General features: G+C 41.1%; 1 protein-coding gene across 1 annotated transcript in view; it reads right to left on the bottom strand.

Annotated features, from left to right (window-relative positions):
- Positions 1-21,048, bottom strand: part of Zwint (ZW10 interacting kinetochore protein) — a 22,369-nt gene extending 1,321 nt beyond the window's left edge. The window contains exons 1-7 of the mRNA XM_031347324.1: positions 20,912-21,048; positions 19,794-19,884; positions 19,503-19,629; positions 19,172-19,338; positions 18,994-19,050; positions 18,688-18,827; positions 18,481-18,606 (exon numbers count right to left, since the gene is read on the bottom strand). Of these exons, the coding sequence (XP_031203184.1) occupies positions 18,483-18,606; positions 18,688-18,827; positions 18,994-19,050; positions 19,172-19,338; positions 19,503-19,629; positions 19,794-19,884; positions 20,912-20,967 (762 nt within the window). The 5' untranslated portion in view covers positions 20,968-21,048 and the 3' untranslated portion in view covers positions 18,481-18,482. The remainder of the gene's footprint in view (positions 1-18,480; positions 18,607-18,687; positions 18,828-18,993; positions 19,051-19,171; positions 19,339-19,502; positions 19,630-19,793; positions 19,885-20,911) is intronic.
- Positions 21,049-21,264: the final 216 nt, after the last annotated feature.

Here is a 21,264-nt window from a genome sequence, read left to right as displayed (position 1 = left end):
AAAAAACAATAAAGAAATTGGGCTGTTTTAACTTTTTTTTTTTGCATAAGCTTAATTCTAGTGCTTATAGAGGCACGATGCTCTGCAGTCAGTATTAATCTGAAAGTCTCCTGCCACATGGAATTTCATCATTGCTAACTTTCTACCACCCTTTGCCAAGGTTTGTAATTATAATATAATCTTTATATTTTGTTGTCTTTTGCGTGGCTGTCTTGAGGCAGAGTCATGCTCTGTACTCCAGGATGGCTTGGAACTAAGAGACTCTCTTGCCTTGGTCTCCTGAGCATAAACACACAGGGTCTGGGTGAGCATATTTCCTTGCTTATGCCCCTACTCCTTCAAACCCCAGTCTGCCATCAGCTCCTCCGTGATCACAGGACTCTACTGGGAAACAAAGGTGTGGAAATTTACACTCGAGGAGGCTGCCCAAGTAGAGCTTAATTACACAAGATATAGAGTTCCTGTGTGATATATTAAATCCTTCCTTGATTCATAAGCAAGTTTCTCAGTGAGTTTTTTAAGTACCAACAATTTTAATTTAAAGTGGAATGGACATTTGGAATAAATTGTTATCTAGAGGGAGATTACAAGTCACTTAACATCTAGAAATAGGTAAATTAGAAAATAATAAAATTATCAAATCAGAACTTAATTTATACTGGCATCAATTACCATACAGCTGATAAAAAAAACAAAAAACAAAAAAAAAAAAACCAACCAGGGAGTTTTGAGTCTTGGCCAATGTAACTGTCTTAATCTAGCACCTACTGTTGTTCTTTTCCCTACACTAAAATCTAACAAACGATGCTTAGCCAGAAGCAGACGATCAGTGTACACATGATAGGTACCAAGAAGGAATGTGTTACCGTTTTGATAACACATTCATGTATGTTAGTAAATTCTTGAATTAGACATTCTACATGAGAAGCTGAGCATGACGGTTCACACCTAAATCCCAGTTCCTGTGAGGATGGGAGGGAGGAGGATCAGAAGTTCAAGGTGCTTAGCCCTAGTCACATGTGTTAAAGTCCCAGCCTGGGACTTCTGAGGTACTGTCTCGAGACCAAGTTTACATTTGAAAATGATAGTCAACTAGTAAGAGTTGATAGTAAGAGCATACTTACTTACTTATGTATGTTACTTATCATCTGTTTTTCTGTTAAAGTTGTTTACTTGCAAAGCAGTGGATGCCTTTCCTCTTACACCTGAGCACTAGATGAGGTAATCCTAATAATGACTAAACTTTCTAATAGTATCATTCCAGTCATAGCCTGGCCTTGTGAGAACTACAGGTGTTTTTGTATTTCACTCTACTTCTGTGACTCGTTTACAATACATACTGGATGTTCCATGGTCTTGAAGTCATGTAAACCTGCCAGTTGAGACAGTCATTACATTTGTATTTAGAAAAGGAGTTTGTCTTGATTAGAACCTGGGTTCTGAGGTGCCCTGAAAACCCTAGGGCACGGTAGCTTCTACTACTAAGTTAACTGAAGTTTGTGTGATAACCTTGGGAGCCACAATCCCCGCCTAAAGCATCACCATAATGAGTTGCCATCTTCTCTTCAAATTATTTTCACTCTAAGTTTGTGGTTAGCTGAATTCTGGTTCCCATATACTTCACAAGCTCATATGACTAAGGTGTAAACCACCTACTAAGAACCATGACTGCCAATCTTATCACAGTATTAAAAGGAAACTTCTCAGCTTTTCTAACTCATTAAAGAATCAGTCTGACTTCTCTACAACACGAGAAACACTTGTAACATCAATGAGTTGTTTTAATGGCTGATCTATCACTCAAACATTTTACCACAATCAGAGTGTAAAATAATGACTACCAGAACTACGCATTATTACATGAATGAATGCTGGGCAATCCCTACATCAAGTCCAGGCTCCTTATATCCCCAGTTTCCCTAAGCCCGAAGTAATTTAGCAACCGCATCTAGCTTTCCTTAGGCCCTTGCTATACTTACTCTTACATCTTACTCCACTTTACTCATACTTATTTGCAGAACTTCCACAACACCGTCATTTATCTCAAATAAGCCACGCCCCTGCACCTTCAGGAGCATGCTGCAATTCCAGCAGCACAGTGGATGGGTCAAAGGATGCATAGCAGGCCTCACATGGCCTGACTGTATTAGAATATTCCCGTAATTCTAAACACTGCATTAGAGACTGTGACAAACTGACCTTATTTTTTAAATAATTTTTTTTAATTTTTGAAATTACAGTTCTATCACCTCCCACTTCCTTCTCCTCCCTCCACTGTTTACTCTTTTCCAAATTCATGGCTCTCCATATTTGTGTGTGTGTGTTTGCATGCAGCATACATATACATAATGCAACCTACTTTGCCCCACATAGTGTAACTCTGTCCCACATAGTGTAACCAGCTGGTTTTGGATAACCAATTTATGTGTTCTTCCCTGGGGAAGACAATATTTTTCCAACTCAGAATTCCCCACTTTGTCTATGATTGAGGGCTCCCGAGCTTTCCCCTGTCTGCATTAGTATGTCTCTTGATATTATCTGGAAGCAACAACTTAATTTCAAGTTTAAATTACACATAAGCTTTGGAATATTCTGTCAATGAATGCTAAGATTCACCTCCACATACTAAATGTTCTATACTCTTGTAGCTAGCTGACTGAAGTCAAAACCAGAGTTCCTAAGTCACCCTGAAAAACGTAGGGAAGGGATCCATGTATATGTGGTTCTTTGATCAGGATTACAGTAAAATATCTGAATTATTTTAGCCTTTTCCCCACGACTGCTTGGATTCTCAAAGAAGTGGGACATCTATCCTTTAATCAATTTTATGCTCCTCTCTGACAAGATGCTTGATTGAGGTCATTGATCATAGGCTGTCAGGTGTTCTTCAAAATGCAAGCTGTCCCAACAAGAAAAAATGTGAAATTAAATGCAGAGTGCAGTTCCTTTGTTCCTCCTGGAGGGCATGTTTTCATCAGCGTGTTTCAGGTGCACTAATTAGGTTATCAATCTAGGATTACAGGCAGAGACTGGGACAATAATACAATTTAAACCCAGAGGTATCTGAAGTGATGAAAGCAACTGTCTAATGTATATTTTCACGTCTTTTTCTCCCACAGCTAAGTTTCAAATTAAAAATGTAAAAGCCAGGGAATTATTATCTCTAGGACTAAACAAAATCATAATAAAATCCCACTACTTTATGAGCTAGTGTCAACATATAATCGTTTCTATACAATTGATCAATGTGTATCACCTACACTGAAGCTTGTATACAAATCCACTCAGGTATTGAGATATGCAGCCCACTTGTATTTTATACCAATTTCATTATATTAATTTGCTATGGCATGATTCTGATATTAATATCAATTTTCCTAATTGCATGATGACAATGTGACAAGGGATTTGGTGGCATGAGAATGGAAAAAGTTATACTGACAAAGTTGTTACATGGGTGGCATCAAGGTAACTACAACAGTTAATGCAGTATTCTCCTGGAAATGTCAGGTGTTAACAATGAGAAGGAATGAGAATGGCCCCCAGAGGCTCATCTGTTTGAAAGTTTGCTCCCTAATTTGTTGGAACTGTTTGTGAAGTATTAGGAGGTGTGGCCTTGTTGAAGGAGGGGTGTCACTGAGAGATGGGCTTTGAGGTTTCAAATGCCCATGCCAGGCATAGTCTCACTATGCCTGAGTGCAGCCTGTGGAACAGGATATGAAGCTCTCAGCCACTGCTCTAGAACCATGGCTACCTGCTTCCTGCCATGATGATCATGACCTAATAACCCTATCAAACTGTTAGTAAGCCCCCTTCAAATACTTTCTTCTATAAGCTGCCTTGGTCACGAGCTTACATACAACAATAGAATAGCAACAAACAAGTAAGCTTCAGAATATTCTTATATAGCTTTTCTTTTAAAATAAGTATCTATTACATCTTACACATGTAGCATACTTTTGTTTAATAGTTACATTCTATAAAAAGAGAATGTGTCAAAATATATAGCCTTCAATGGTTCTACAGGAGTCAAGTTAAAATGAGCACAGGGTAAGTCCCAATTAAGTAAACATTGGTGTCCTCAGACACAAAATTAGACAAAGACATTAGAAGATGGGGACAGAGGAAATAGAGGCAGATGGGGAGGAGTTCGGCTAGAGACCCAAGTACAACCCATGTGGTCTGCCAGAAACTGTCATCATAAAGAAAACATCCATTAAGTCTTATGATCCCGCCTCCTGGATCTCTAGCTCCTCCCTCCACCCTCCCAAGGACTGGCCTCCATTTAGACAACATGAGTTTGTAGGCACTGTGCAGAATACAAAAAAAAACAAAAAACAAAAAAAACAAGAGTACTAAAAAATTAAAAAAGAAAGTGAATTACTTCAACCCTTGGAAACACATATGTGATTGTACTTCAACCTGTAAGAAACTACCCCAAGGGCTCCATATAGGCAGACAGGTAGGGGGATGGGAACCCAGGTTGCCTTCACAGCCCACTCAGGACAGTGAGTGCCACACTTCAGAGACGTAAGCAGTTACTCAGCCACCAAGTTGTAGCAAGTGTTAACTAACCTATCCTAAAATTTATTATGAGCACTTTCAAATTAGAAATGCAGGGCACCTATCTTCAGATAAATGGAAGTAAATAAATTGTACTTTTAAAACAGACTATTTGAGAAGTTTGGGGGCTCAGGTAATTATCAAACAGAAGTGTAACAAAGGTTTATGGTTTTTATCTAAATAAAACTAAAACCTGGCATACTTTAGCAACTATCTCCACAATTCCTACCACCTATTTTATGATCACAGTGTCTCTTGGCTCAATTCCAACTTTTCACCATCTAGCCCTCACAATTCTTGGCAAGTAAACCCTCAGATGCTAACATTTTTCCAACTTGTTCTTTCTTGTCTTCATATTTCTCTTATCTCAAGTACTGTTCATATGATCTTTATCTTAAACCAGGCAGAATAAGATAGAAGAAAATTGAGTTATTTAATGGAAGATTGATTCCTGTTCCCATAAATGTCTCCAACAATCTAAGGTTTCCCTGAAAGTCCATCTCCATGCAATGGGTCAACAATCCATGCCACGAAGTCTTGTTACAGGTTCTTCAGGCAAAGTACAGGTTTGCTGCATCTCACTGCGCCCATCCTGAAGATCTGCTAACAGGCGCCGTAGCCAGCTTTCAATCTTAACTAAATTTCCTTCAGTCTCTACTCCTTAGCTCTTGAAAACATCATGAAACCATCTCACTTGTTAAATTGTAAGTATATCATGCCACTTCTCATTCTCAGTAGAAAAGGTGTTTCATGCCAAACCAGTGTTGCTCCTTGTAAAATACAAGCATGCATAATATGACAAGTATTAAAGAGCTGATGATGTCAACCCTACCTTTAGTTGTTGCCATACTTTTGTTGTTCTTAGCCATCTCGGCCCTGGATGGACTAAAGCTGCATAATTCTGGTCTGATCAATGGCCCTTAGACACATGAATGCAGTGGTCAAGTGTGCCACTTGGATAAATCTGAATTGTAAACTTAGTATACCTACCGTAAGCTCTGTTTCTTGGTCAAGGTCCAGCCCTGTCAATTCTTCATGTCAGCATAGAACTAGATCCTACCAGTTCAGAATAAAGAAACTTTGGACTATCCCCAATCTATAATCTAAACACTTGATGTCCAATCAATGGTATAAATAAAACAGCCTCAAACTATCCACAATCACAAGATTTACCACGTTTCTGCCAACAATACCTGGCCCAGATCCAAGTCATCTTTCAATCTTGTTAAATACAACCATAAACTCTAAATAACTGTATTTCAAACATATCATCTCTGGTCTAACCTGTATAGAGAAGACAACGTGGTCCTTGTAAATGAATCAGTTTATATACTGAAAGTTTCTCACTAGCAGGTCCCCCTCAGAGAGGCTCAGATCCAGTGTCCCTTTAGCTTGGTCAACAAGACCCATCTACCACATCTCTCTATATTCCTTTCATTACATATACTTACTCCATGTCATTCCTTTTAATAAATCCCCTTCATAGATTCCTCTACAGAATCTAGTCAAAAAGATCCTGTGTCCTCACATGATGGCTTTTTGCTGTATTTTAGTGCAGGACTATTTCCCTCTACTTCATGCATTTTCATAACAAACACTGGTGGGTAGATTTAACTTTGTGGTTTACAAAGCTGCTTCATCTCCTTCACTGAGTAGCTGGGTAGCTGGATCATCATTTTCAAGATGATCCATAAATGGGGTATAAAAAGGCAAATTTCACCCATCAATGTTTTCAATCTTGTAGAGGAAAATATTTTAAATTGTGACAGGAAATTCCTTCCTAGATCGCACACCAGAGAGGGAATCATTTCTAGTTCTGACATATTACATCTTAGACTTCAGATTTAAGAACTCTGGGGCAATTCAAGTAACTGCCCATGGTCAAGCCAGCCTTTCTCAGCTGGCGCTTTATTGTGGAAGGTATCCCAGTGCATGTGCACGTGTGTGTGTGTGTGTGTGTGTGTGTGCGCATTTGTGTGTGTGTATGCGTGTATATGTGTGTGGACATTAACATCTGTGTGTGTATGTGTATGTGGACATTAACATCTATGTCTGTGTGTGTGTGTGTGTGTACATTAACATCTGAAAAAAGATCTCATTCTGTATCTAGGCTGAGCAGGTACTATATAGCTCAGAGAAACATTAAACTAAGTGATTCTCCTGCTTGGCCTTCCCAGGATAAAGATTATGAGTATGCACCACCACATCTATTATTTTCAAAGAGATTTCACTGCATACTCAAGAGTGGGCACCTGTTTCTTCTAACACAATCATGAGTGCTGGGACAACTATGAGAGAAAAAAACAGACCTAATTTCACAAAATAAGATATAATGAGCTAGATCCTGGGGAAAGCTGTATTACTTAGTTAGCTTACTAAATGATACCAAATATTCAGCTTTACAAATAGGATCTTTTCATTGCAGTCAGCTGACACAGGAAGCTACATCAGAGCTTTGCATCTAAATTCTAGCACTTACCATTACTTACCTAGTCGTTCTGAAGAGATTACTCGGTATCTGAGTGCCAGCTCAGTTAATATAAGCTACTTTAAGTTTTGACTTATTAGCAGACAAAAATGTATGTAATGCACTTTACAGGAACTGGTATCTGAGGAAGCTACTATACACATCAAGTACAGTAACGATTCTAACTGTAACTGGTGCTAAGATTAAAAACAGTACGTAGCAGAGGCTCAAGCTACCTCATGCACCAGTGTCCTAGGATAAGAAGGAACTAAGAGGAAGCCACCTGGTACCTCGTGCAGGAACATTCACAGATGCTGACAGCGCAAGCTTGCCTTGATCGTAACCCCCACGGCTTCCAGCTCTGTGTCCGCATGTACAAGTCCCTGATATGTAAGGATTAGCTATTTGTCTTATATAAGAAAATGTCACTTTTGTCATTAATTTACCCAAAAGCCTGATTTCAAATATAAAGAAAAAAAAAAAAACCAACACACAAAGCATGTATTACTATTGGTACTATTGGTTGCACAACTCAAATTCTCACTTGAGATGCTCGTGACAGGCCATCAGCAGGCTGCACAGAGAGTCAACAAGCAAGGAATCAGCATGTATGATGTTCTGGAGATGGGGAATGGTACGCTAGCTACACTTAGAAAACAGCCTCTGGGGTGTTTGCATCAAAACCTAGGCATCACAAGCAGGATCCAATGCTTTTCATGGTTTAGGGAAATTACACTTCTGCAATTATTCCTATCGGTTTTCAGAGTAGGCTAACAAAAAATGGGACTCACAAAATGCCCTCTTCGATATCACTGAGACATTTCATGCTCTTCACATTCTGACCGCACACTGGTGGACCATCCCACAAGCCCCCCAAGGAGTTAGGAGACGTGCATGTATTATATATACATATATCAGGATAATTTTGGATTATAGTCATAATTTTGCTAAAATTATCTATATGTCATGTGTGTGTATATATGTGTATATACATATATATGCATGTATATAGAGAATATATATATGATACATATATAATAGATATACAACATATACATATATGCATATATTGTAAATAATATGTATTTTTAGAGAAAGTAAAGAACAAAATATAGAAGTATTTTTCAGAACCATAACCAAACCAAGAAGCCTGCATGTGTCAAAGTCAATACAAAATTCTAAGAACAATGACATCTATTATGTGAAAGATGGGGTTCAAAGCCTGCTGCTTGAGAGCTTCTTGCTGCTTTTGCAGAGGAGCAGGGTTTTGTTGCCAGCGCCCACTCAGGTGGCTCACAAATGCCCTTTAACTCCATTTCCAGGAATGTCACACATTCTTCCGGTCTCTGCAGAGACCTGTAACTCATGTGCTCAGGACCCACATAAAGACAGATGCATATGCATATGCACAAGTGTACATGCACACGCACATGCACACACATACACGCACACACACAGACACACACATACAAACCAAAAGATGTATTTTTTTTTAAAGATGGAACTCAATGATCAAGGTTCTTAATTTGAATTCTTGCTTCATTTTATCTTCCTAAATTAGATTAAGTCTTAAAATAATAGACCATCAATGGCGCTGACACTGTGACTGCTTCCCAAATGACTCTGCCCAGTGTCCACCAAAAGATGACCTTTGATATTTATTTACACACTAGGGTTCTTATTTTTTATTTTTCATAAAATAACCTTTAAACTGTTTCTCTGCACCTAAATCCTAGGACTTTCTGATTCTAAGCAACAGAATCACTGAGTACCAAGGACATACATGCCTTTGGGGAGTCTAAGATGTCAGGGAGAGCAGCTCCTGCACCCTGAGGACTGCAGATGTGGAGAGGTGACCTCCATCTGCAGCTTCAGCGGGGCATCTCCCGACAGAGCCCCAGCTACATGCTAGTCTGCTTGCATTTCCCACTCATGCCCTGTAGCAAACTTGAACACCAAGGTCAAGCCAAGACTCATTATCACTGCTCCATCCAAGTCCTCTGTCAGCAGCCAAGACGAGCATTTCTAGAGAAGGAAGACAGGAGGCCTGACAGCAGCAGTTGCAGTTCTCCCCGGCTCCAGCGGCATCTTATGTAGGAGACTATGGTGTTTCCTGCTGTTAGCTTTTATTATCCCATCATAGTTTCTCTTTGGATACAAGGCATAGTGTCTTAAGAGGGGTGAGAAGCCATTAAGACCCTGCCTAGATAAATTTTGTCAAATAAGACAGGGCTTAGCTGGCTTTCACTTTGCCATAAAATATTGATGGCACTGTTTCTCCATCAGAAATTCAGAGGGTGCACATTTGATAGCTATTTACATCTATCCACATCTTACTGTTTATCACTCCTTCCAAAAGTCCTACTCAGATTCAATCAACAATCACCTTTTGCCTCATAAAACATGGTTTCTTATCCACATAGCAGCTTTAAGTTCTTTTAAATCATATACACACATAGTTGTCTCATTCAAAATTCTTGCTAGCTTCGTAGCACAGAATAAAACCTAAACTCCCAAGCACGGTTCACAAAGCCCACCCTGACCCAGTCCTGAGCGCTTCAGGCAGTATTTCATGTTCCTCATCTCCTTATCCTGCTCACAGAGCCCACCCTGACCCAGCCCTGAGCACTTCAGGCAGTACTTCATGTTCCTCATCTCCTTATCCTGCTCTCACTCTCAGCCTTCTAACAGGTCCCAAAGGTACAAAGTGCTCTCCTGTCTCAAGGCCACTACTTTCATGTCCTCCTTCCTTTCTGGAAGCTATGCTGCCATCACTGACTGGAGTTTCTACCATATTTTACCCTAGTCTATTTTCAAATAGCACTGTACCTGTGCTACGCACTTACCTAATACAAGTCATAAGAGTTGGCTGGCCTCCACATGTACACACAAGTGCTCCTGCATGTGTGAGCACACACACACATACACACACACTAATAATGCATTTAGAAACAGATGCAGTACAGACTCCTCTTACTAAGTTTTTCCTGCATTTCACTTCGAAGGTATTTCTATGGCAACTCAATTATTTGGAGATACGCAGAAATTACAGTTAAAAAAAAAGAACATCTCCAGTTTAATTATTAATCACACCTTTAGCAGATATTACACTTGGGATATTCATAGGTAAATAAAACCTACCAGATGAATGAGGTCAGGGTCACAAATGAGAAAAACTTTCTGTAAACATTACCTGGCACACTTCTCAATTTAGCAGGAGCTAAGGAGGAGGAAGAGAGATGGCAGATGGAACAGAGAATCTTCCACAAAGCAAATCCTAAGTAAGGGCTAAAGACCAGCAGTCAAGGGTATTGGCTGCTCTTGTAGAAAACCCAAAGTTTGGTTCTCAGTGCCCATTTTGGGGGCCTCCTAAGTATCTCTAACTGCAGTTCCAAGAGATTCAATGATCTCTTCAGGATTCTTCATATACCAGGTGCACACAATGGAGCACATACATACATATAAGAGAACATAAGCAAACACTCATATACATACAATAAATATATCTTTAAAGACAATTAAAACAGCAAATAATAAAAGTGTTTAAAAATCCAGGTGGGTCTGAAACTTACAAAGTAGATAGAAGGAAACCATTTAGACGTGAAACACTCTCTACTGGGGGCTAGACAGATGGCTCAGCGGCTAAGGGCACTGCTTGCTCTTCCAGAGGACTGGGGTTCAATACCCACATGGCTGCTAACAGTCCTCTGTAACTACTGTTAGGGTATTCAACACCCTCTTCTAGCTTCCTTAGGTATGGCACACACATAGTACACAGACATATATGCAAACAAAAACAAAAATCATACACATAAAAAAAACTCGTAAAAAAGAAACTTTCCACTGAAGAATGAAATCTTTTAAGAGGAAAATACAAAAATGTATTCAGTCATGAAACTCATGCTGCTCATTCTCTCACGCTCCTCCAGGCTGTGTGAGTCACAGAAGGCTGTGTGAATCACAGAAGTCGGCGATATGGTCAAGTAAACATAGCATGACAGGAAAGAGAGCAGACCCTGCATGGATGTGTCTAAGCGACTTCTAAAGACAAAGCAACTGAGAGAACAGTTTTCTCAAAGAGGCTAGAGTATCTCAAAGTCAGAAGCACCATGTCAACGATTTACGAGCTTTGATACAAGTATGTATCAGGTCAGGGAACAGCAAAAACACTCATTAGGACTGGAAAATTCCCAGTGTGAGAGGGAGATTATCATCTTAGGACATCTTCCCAAGTATGGCAGAACTGATTCAATACTGTCTTCAGTATTTCTGATAATACAGTGGGATTTTATGACTTTTCAGCTATTTTAAGGTACAAACAGTTCAGTAATGATCTTCATAACACATATGGAGGTTCAGTCTATTATTGTCAAGGTGGGAGCACGGCAGGGTCTAGGGAGGCATGGAGCTGAGAGTTCTACATCTTTCTCTGAAGGCAAACAGGAGTAGACTGGCTAATGGGGCAGAAGGAGGGTCTCACAGTCGCAGCCTACCCTCCAACAAGACCACACCTCCTCCAACAAGGCTACGCCTCCTACTAGGGCCACTCCCTGGGCCAGGCATAGTCAAACCACCACACCCAGTAAAAAAGAATACAGTAAATTTTAACAGCAGTCAAGACTGCAACAAAGTTAGACAAGATTCCTATAGTTTCCAAGGGGCTTCATGACTGAAATGAGTCTTTAAAAAATAAAGCAGAACAGACTAAGAGGGAAAAAAATAACCACCTGACAGTTCACAAATACACTGCATATGAGTATATGCATATATAATTTTGTATACACATAAAATCCTTCCATATTAGCCACTAGGCACCCGGAGAAAACAAAATGTACCAGCTTTATAAACAGCTGTATAAATCTTACAACATATTAAATAAAAGAAACATTTAATTTGTTTCTAATTTATGGAAAAGTAATGCTTTGGACACATGAAACCTTTCTTCAAAAGATACACAATCTACCTAATGATTGTTATGCATTATATACGAAATAGGCCACAAAAGGGTTTGTGCGCTAAGGCCTGAGACATAATTGCTGGAGAGGTGACTAGATCAGAATGGCTTTACTTTTACCAATGGCTCAATGCAGCTGAATGGATTAGGAGGTGGGTCCTAGGTGGCGGAAATGGGTGACTAGGAGGAGCAAGCCTTGAAGGGTCTATCGGTGTTTGCAGGTGTGAGCAGGCATGAGCAGGCATGAGCAGGTATGAGCAGGCATGAGCAGGCATGAGCAGGTATGAGCAGGTATGAGCAGGCGTGAGCAGGCGTGAGCAGGCATGAGCAGGCATGAGCAGGCATGAGCAGGCATGAGCAGGTATGAGCAGGTATGAGCAGGTATGAGCAGGCATGAGCAGGTATGAGCAGGTATGAGCAGGTATGAGCAGGCATGAGCAGGCATGAGCAGGTATGAGCAGGTATGAGCAGGTATGAGCAGGCATGAGCAGGTATGAGCAGGTATGAGCAGGCATGAGCAGGCATGAGCAGGTATGAGCAGGCACACACAGACAGACATGCAGCCTCCCTCTCTTGGTTTCTAGGACACGCCTGGCTTCACCTCTCCAACACTGGGATCACAAGGAGCTTTAGTCACCAGGTCTAGCTTGTTTGAAATAGTTGAGAAGGGCTGCACTCTGGTCCTCACACTTACACCTAAAGCACATTACCCATCTCCTTGACTCCACTGAATACAATTTTTGACTAATTTCTCAAAATAATTAAAGCAGCCTACCTCTAGTACCACAGATGACAGAGGCACTCCATATGTCCTCTCCTCTTAGCTTTAAATTTAAGGAATCTAAAAATATTGTTGAACCTAAATGTCAAAGTCATTAAACAGACTGACAAACCACACCCATTTTCTAAATAGTATGCCAACACAGCTCTTGGTTATGTCTGTATACAGATGGGGTTCTTTCCTTCATATATTCAATTAACTCCTACATCCATGATAGGTAGATTTTTATTACTCAGACACAAGAAATGATTTTGCATTGCTGAAACTGCTTCCGAACACTCACGAACCCTTAGTGACTACTACTATGAAGGATCTACTGGAAAATATGTGGCTCCATATTTTCCAGAAGCATCTTTTATTTTTTAAATTGATAACTACCAGCATCTAGGCATACAAGAGGCATTCAGCTGCCTTAGTCATTAGCCCTGAGTGCAATATGCTGGCAGCTCAGTTATACTGTATTCTTTTAAAGTAGGCTTTTCAACATAGCAACATTGCAAAACAAGAAGTTCCATCTTGATGTCACTCCTACACTGCTTTCATGCAGTATCCAACTGCCTGAAGTGGACCTCAGCATTCCTGCTACTGTCATTACAGCCTCAAAAAGCAGCAGGGATGGAGGCACATACTTTGTTTTTTTCTAATGCACGTTTTGCCCAGAACTGACCCACAACTGAAACACTGGTGGTGTGACTTTCCTGAGTAATGAGGATTTTGTGTCAAAGAAACTTCTTCTCTGTGTGTTCTGGATGGAGGCTCCGACTCTATATAGCCATGAGGGTGCAAGCTCGCCACTTCCTCTGCTGTATTATAACCTCTCCCTGGTGCAGTACTCCTTTCTCCCTAGTATGCCTGCCTGTCCTCATCGACTCTTCTGTATCTCATTTCTGATGTTTCCTCAGCCTGACAAGTGTAATCATCCTTGAAGTCTACTCTGAATATTATATAACAAACATTTGCCAAATACCTTTCAAGTGTGAATACACTGTTTTCAAGTGTGAATACATCGCAAATCAAAGCATACGCTGATTTGTAATGACTAATGTATGGTCTAGTACAAATGAATTTGGAGAACAAAGGGCTACTGACTGGGTTTGTATCTGAAAAAGGAAATCTACTATCTAGCAAGCAGTCATACCCTTGCTCCATTGAATCTGGCTCCCCGCCAACTGCAAGTGTCTGTCACATTCTGTGTCTCTGTGGTGGAAATCATACACTGAACTTAGAATTTCTTTCTACTGTTATTTCCTCTCATGTTGTATGTGGCCCACTAAAAATAGGCACTGCAGCTATTGTCGTAGATAGGGTTTTACAATTAGAAACAGCACATCTACTCCTAACTGAGATACAATACTATGTTTCATTAAATAGACTATTTTAAGTGACCCCTTTAATATTAAGAGTATCTGATCACTTTAATCCAGGCATTATACATATTGAGACCAGGCTCTTTCCACATATATGTAGAACAGGAATTATGGCTGAGATACATGAGACAAAAAATGTAGTGTAACCTTTTGCCTAGTTAAATTCCATGTCATAATTTGATACTTAGATGTATCTAAGCATGGCTCCAGTCTTTATAGATTATAGATTCTGGGAAGAGGTGTTTTAGCGAGATGTGCTGGCAAACAGCTATATTACCAGCCATGAGGAGGCTGATGCATGAAGATAGGAATCCAAGACCAAGCTGAACTATAAAGTGAAAGATAATGTATGTTGTTTTTTTTTTTTTTAGAATTCTGTTATTAATTCAGCTAAGGTAGGATAGTGTTTCTCAAAATAATTTGAAAAAGGCTTCAAAAAACCATAGATATTGATTCTAGTCCAAAGTGTTTCAATGAAGCATGTTTGTTAGTTAATACACTAAGAATCCAAACAGAAAGTTTTTCAGAGTTCAAGAATCTAAATATCTAATGGGTCACTCAAAGACTAGGCGAAGAATCATGATTACATCAATGCATACAATTCACACTTCACTAGTATTTCAAAACTTATGCATAAAAAGACACAAAAAGGCTCAATGAGGACACATTTTAATTTAAGTTACATGAGTTCTGTAAGATAGGGATGAAATGTATTCATTGCAGAAATGGGAGAGGACTAACAATGAAACAAAAATTTCAATTTTCAAAGGTAGTAAGAACTTCTAATGTTATGATTGATAATTTAGTATACTTTTGGGTACCTAAGTTTGGAAAGACAAATGAATAAAATAATAATGCCTTGATAAAACATATAACCCTGTACAGTAAAGAATGGGCATTTTTCACCTACCAAATTCTACCTAAATTTTTAAATATTAAAAATATATGCCACAAGAAAGGAAATAACAAATAATCACTGGGCTTAAAAATAAGAGCAGCAAAAAAAGCCGAAATCTGAAGTACTCTGTCATTTTCTCTTATTATTTTATGGAGCTGTGGATTAAATGTAGAGCTTTACAGCACTATCTGTACTCTTATCCTAATGCTATAGTTTGGAAAGACAAACAAAATAAAAGCATTTTGGGAAATACTAATGAGAAAAAAAATCCAGACAACAAAAATATCAACTAGGATAGCATACAGATATAAGGAATGTCAAAAATACATACTTTAAATTTCTTACAAGTTACAATGGTTACACAAGATACCATGAGCCACTGGCCCAGTCCTTTCAACTGTGTATGAAACAAAATGTATTGCCAAAAACAAAGGTAAGATTACTCAAACATAAACAAATGGGACCATGCAAAAAAGCAGTATGCCAGTGAGCTGAAGATGCGAACTAGTAACGTGGCCAACAAAGAAGATAAAACTGCTGTGAGCACCATTCTTAAGACAGAAAACCAAGTAAACACAGTATACTGACTCTAATATAACATCTTGAAATGAAAATTAAAAATTCAAAGGTCAAGAAACAGATAACTGCAACATACAGTAGACAGTTAAGAAAACAAATTCAATATAGAAGGAATACAACTTTTAAAAATTAAAAAAAATTTAAAAAGGTAACTGACCAGATTGCTCCTTTAGAATAACGTAACAGTGTGAATGTTAAAGAGACAAGGCTGAGAATATTCTAGAACTGTTGATAAAAGCATATTATCAACTACTTACAACATAGAACTGTTGATAAAAGCATATTCTCTACTATTTACAACATAATAAAACAAAGGACAGAATGGAAAAAGGGATTCTGCGAGCAGCCAGTGAGAGTAGGAGCCCATGAATGAGTTCTAGCAGTCTGCTGTATATAGCGCAAGCACCATGACAAGTTCATTTACTGTACTCTTAAAACCTACTGAGTGCATCTTTCGGTCTCAGTGCAGAAAAGTATGGGAAGAAATACATTATTAGGCTTAATTTAATCCTCTCATAGCATATTCATACATCAAAACATGTTGTATACCTTAACACTATACACTATTTTTCTATTTTACTTTGATAAAGCTAGAAAACAGAAAAGTATACCATAGAGCTGTGAAATGTACAGCTGATTTCTCACAGGAAACAATGAGAGTCAGAAACATACCAGGAGTTACCTTGAGGATGAAACAAAAATATTTCATGCTATCAAGTCTGTTGTGCCCTGTGGTGGTTTGAATGTAAATGGGCCCCACTGGCTCATAGATTTGAATGTCTGGTCTCTAGTGGTGGCCCTGTTTTGGAAGGGTTAGGTGTAGCCATTTGGAGGTGTTACACTGTGGGTAGGGTGTCGAGGTTTCAGAAGGCCAGGCCAGCAGCCCCAGTCTCTCCAATCTCTGCCTGCTACATACAGTCTACATGTAAGTTCTCCTACTGCTCCAGCACCATGCCTGACTGCTTGCTGTCATTCTCCCTGCCATACTGGTCATGAACTCACCCTCTGAAACCTTATCAAGCCCTAGGTTAAATGCTTTTGGGTTTTATAAGTTGCTTTGGTCATGGACTCTCTTCACACCAATAGAAAAGTAACAAAGACAAATTCTAAAGGAAATTATGAAACATTTCCTTATGATGAAGTTACTCTGTAGGAAAGCAATGTAATATAAAATCAAGAGAGAGAAAATTCAAAATCCACATGCAGATATGAATATAGCACTGAATGACTGAAATTTTAATATATGAGACTATAAACAGGCTAGAAGTAGTTTGACAAACAACTGTATTATGTATTAGTCATAGGTAGGGTGCTGTATCAATGATAATGCCTTCCAGGGTACATTTTGTGCTTAAGAAAAGGGTCAATATCGTTTACATATAGCTTTAGGCTACGATAGCTGAACTTACAGAGAAGAGCTTCTAAGCAAGGAAAAGGATGAAGGGAATACCAACCAAACAACACATTAAAGCCAAGGACTACTAATACCAAAAAATAGAAATTGCAGTACAATGGCACAAACATCACATCTTTTTCTTTACAGAACTGAGAACTATGGAGTCTTAAGGATTAAAGTATTACTGAACCCAATCTGTAAACAGTGGCCCTAAACATGCGTGCAAATGACAGACATAAGGATTAAGTAAGACTGAAACTTGATTGAAATCAAGGCCATGGTAAGCAAGGGGACTGGCGAGGTTACATTAATATTAAAAATGCTGTTTTTCTAGTCAAAGGCATTTCTGTGGAGATAACATGGCCAAGTGTTGGTAAATAACTAAAGCCGACCACTGTGCATCTAAACATGAGTGCTGAAAACACCCACAAGCTCAACAGAAGCATGGCGATAAGTACACGAAGGGCCACAGCTGAAAACCTGAACACATTGCTCTCAGACCTCAACCAAACAAGTGCATTAAAGATGTAAGTGGAAAAAGGAACAATCCCAATCCAATGGAAAACAAACATTATACAATTCTAAAATAAAGAATTCCAAACCCATAAGAAATGTTTAACAAAGACTAGACTGAGGCTACAACTAGTTTCCCTGTCTAAATCAAAAATTGCAATTATTACAAATGGTATTCACTAAAAGTGTATGGTTCTGACAGGCCTTCCCCTTCTCCCCCATTCCCTCTGCCTTGCTAAAAAAAAAAAACATTAAACTACATTAAAAAACATTAAAGCTAGCCACTGAGGTCTGTTCCCTTATTCGGCCACGTCCTCCTCCTGAGGCTGGTGCACAAGATTCAGCCATCAGAAGTATTCAAGTCCAGCAGTTAAAAGCTCCCTTTGGCTCACCCAACTAAGATGCCCCATCAAAATATATAACCTCCCCCCCTCCACCAGTCCCATATCTGGCCCATTCTAACCTAAACCTCCCCCTTTGCTCTTCTTACAAACTATACCCGTGAGGTCACTTGCTGCTGTTTTTCTGCCTGTGCCAGAAAGCAGCCACTAAGTTTTCTTCCGTGCTTCAAAAAAGAATCTCTGTGACAACATGTGTTTGGGTGTGGCTTGTGCCTAAATCGGGGGTCTCAAAATCTTACCCATCCTGTTCTTTCCACCTTTTCAGCTCCTCAGATCTAGAGTTCACATGGCGAGGATTTCCATCTTTGCAGTTTGAGGACACCAAACCCCGAGTTGGCTTCTATCTGTTACAGGATCTTTGTGCACACAGCTATCACCCAGAGAGCTATCAATGGAGGGTGTCGGTGGGCGGGGAGTAAGATTACGTTCCCAGCTCCTCTTTCAATCTGTCAAGTCAACTCCAATTCACACTGAGGGACACGCTGATGTCTCCCCACAGTGTCCCTTGTCTTCTCTGCTGGGGGGCGGGAGGTGGGGAGTTAGTAAACCGACAGGACTTACCTTTAGGGAGATTTGGATTTGGGTGGAAGGGCTTTTCGCCCTTTGACCTCTTTGTCCTCGGTCTTGCCCTCAGAGATGACCAGCTTATTCTGCAGGGAACACAGCAGCTGGAGGTAGCTCTGGTTCCTAAAGGGACAAAAGTTTGTGGGGAGTGACAGGAGTCTTGGGTACCCTGCCGAGGCTTCAACCCCAGTATGCCAACCTCACCTCTGCAGCTTCTCCTGTTCCTGTCCGGCTTGCTGCTTCAAGGTTTCAAGTTCCTGGTGGGATCCGTCAAGCTTCTCCAGAGCCCTCTTCCGGCGTCTCTTTACCTCGGCCGAGATCTTGGTCAGATTCTGCAAACGCTTCTGAAGCCAGAAGTGGGTGAGAAGGCAGGGACATGACTCACCTGAAGCTCCTAGCTTGGCGCCCGCCTGCCGTTATCTCCCATCTCCCCTGCTTAGCCAGAGCTTGAGGCCCAACCTCCCAGAGATACCTTATCACTTCAAGGCAGAGAAGAGTCAGAGAGCCCACCTGTTGCAGCACCCACTGCTTCTGAGCTAACTGAAGTTTCTCCTCCAGGACTCGCTTCTGCAGGGAGAAGAAAGGACAGGCCTTCTTAGGTTTGATTTTCAGAGAGAGCATCGAGGCCCCACCCAGCTTATCCTTTCCTTCCTCAGGGCCTTCATTCCCTCCAGTTCCCTAGGTATACCTTAGCCTCGAGCTGTTCAAAGGCCTTCTGAAGCTCTGTGTACTTCCTGTGAGCCTCCTTAACCTGGGGTAAGGCCTCAGACAGGGCACATTTTATGACATCCACATGATCCATGTATGTGGCCTTCATGTCCTTCCACTGCTCCTTGGTTTCAGTTGCCTTTTGTCCTGAGGTGAGCCACAAAGAACAAGAACATGAGCGAGTCTAGCCCATAGCCAGCCTTCTCCAGCTCTCGGCCACAGCCTTCCCATGAACCAGACACAAGCTTAATGCACACCTTCCCGCTTCGACCATTCAGACCACACCCTCCCAGAAACCCCAGCCTACTCACGACTTGCATCTTCAGAAGCCAGAGCATCTGGGTTCTGGACAGTACTATCCTCCTGAGCCAGAAAAGTCTGTAGGAAGTTCACCACTTGAAGCTGGCTACAAAGCAGCTTGTCTTTCTTCCGAGAGTTCTGTGTACAGTGGGGACAGAAGCAAGGATTCGCCTTACCTTCTGGTACTAGAGGCCAAGGCGCTCTTCCATTTTGTTCTTCCCCACTGCTGCCCGCTATTTCAGTAGGCTATCCCAGGACCAGCCCCCAGTCTTCTGAAACGCTGGGTCCCACTTTGTACCTACCCTCATAAACTCCTCCATGATCTTGGCAGGCAGCTCTGCTTCCTCATGCAAGCCGACAGGTTCCAGAACGGCTGCTGCCTCAGCCAGAACCCTGTAAGGCATGAGTAAGATTGTGCTAGGGTACCACACTAGCTCTAAAGGGCATACGCAATGGCATCTATGTCGGGGAGTGGGCTAATGTTCAGAGTCTACGCAAGGGTCTGAAGGAATTTCCGGCTGAGATCAGGATCACCATGTACCTGAACAACATACAGTGGCAACTAAGAGCTGTGAGGAAAACATCTGAAATGCTGGGGGATAAGGACTGTGCAGACGTGACTAAATTTTTAAATAGGGAGTACCACCATGCATAAAAACCGGATGAATCAGTCTGAAAGTAGCAGGGGCATATGTACAGAAACAGAAAAGCCAAAGCTTAGGCAAGGCTTGGAAGACTCGCTAGTAATGGCTGGTCTCAGAATGCATGATGTGTTACCCAGCCTTTCCAGATTGACTGGAACAATCCACTAGAGAACAGAGATAAGGATAAAAAAAAAAATACCAAAGAAAAAGATTGGTTATGACAGAATGACGTACGTAGAATGGTAAAGGTCTGGTTACGACATCTGTAATGGAACTGGCTTTTTTAGAATACTACGCCACAGGGCTCAGGGTGGGTGAGGTAATGTCCCTCAAAGGCAGTATCCAACATAAGGTGACCTACGTCAGCCATCCAGACATATCACTCCGCATGCAGAAAGAAGTCCCTGCTTAGTCATACTCCTGAAGCAGAATGCCACAAAGACCCTAATAGGCATCACTCCAAAATAAAAGACGTAGTCACACTGCCAGATTCTGCCTGCACTCCTGCACTGAGGCGACATCATCCCTCAAAGGCTGCACTCCTGCAGGAGGGTGACACAGTCCTTTCGGGCTGCACCATCTTTCCTAATTGAAACTGCTCCTCGGGGCCTACACTCCAGAATCCTGGTGACATCGTCTCTCAGAGCCCCCCCCCACTCATTCCCTAGCTAGGATGACAAGGTTCCTCCGAAGTCGCACTCCTGAACTAGGGCGACGCTGTCCCTCCTCCGCCACTGCCCGAGCCGCCGCCCCAGGCCCTCGCCTTCCAAACTCACTCTTTGGTCGCAACAGCGTTTTTCTCCGCAACAGCGTTTTTCTCCGCGTCCGCCATCGTTCTGTCTCCCACCACGCCTTTGGATTCTCCTGGACTGCCCGCCTAGGTCGAGATTGGCTTCTGGGTAAGTGGGCAGGACTCTAAGGGACGTCAGCTCTTTTCATTGGTCGGAGTCGATTCCGGCCCCGCCCCTCCACGCACGCGTAGATGTTTTTTCGAGTCTGTGGGCCGCCAGGGGCTTCTGAACCTGCGCAGTAGGAAGAACTGGTAGTTGAAGGCCAGACGGTGAGAAAGCAAAATTTGGTAGAGGTAGACACCGGAAAAGGCCATTATCTGTTCCAGCAGTGAGGCTTT

The sequence above is a fragment of the Mastomys coucha genome, unplaced genomic scaffold (assembly GCF_008632895.1).
Source record: "Mastomys coucha isolate ucsf_1 unplaced genomic scaffold, UCSF_Mcou_1 pScaffold3, whole genome shotgun sequence".
Lineage (NCBI taxonomy): Eukaryota > Metazoa > Chordata > Mammalia > Rodentia > Muridae > Mastomys > Mastomys coucha.
Note: the sequence above shows the minus strand (reverse complement) of the source record. Positions and strands in the feature narration are given on the sequence as shown.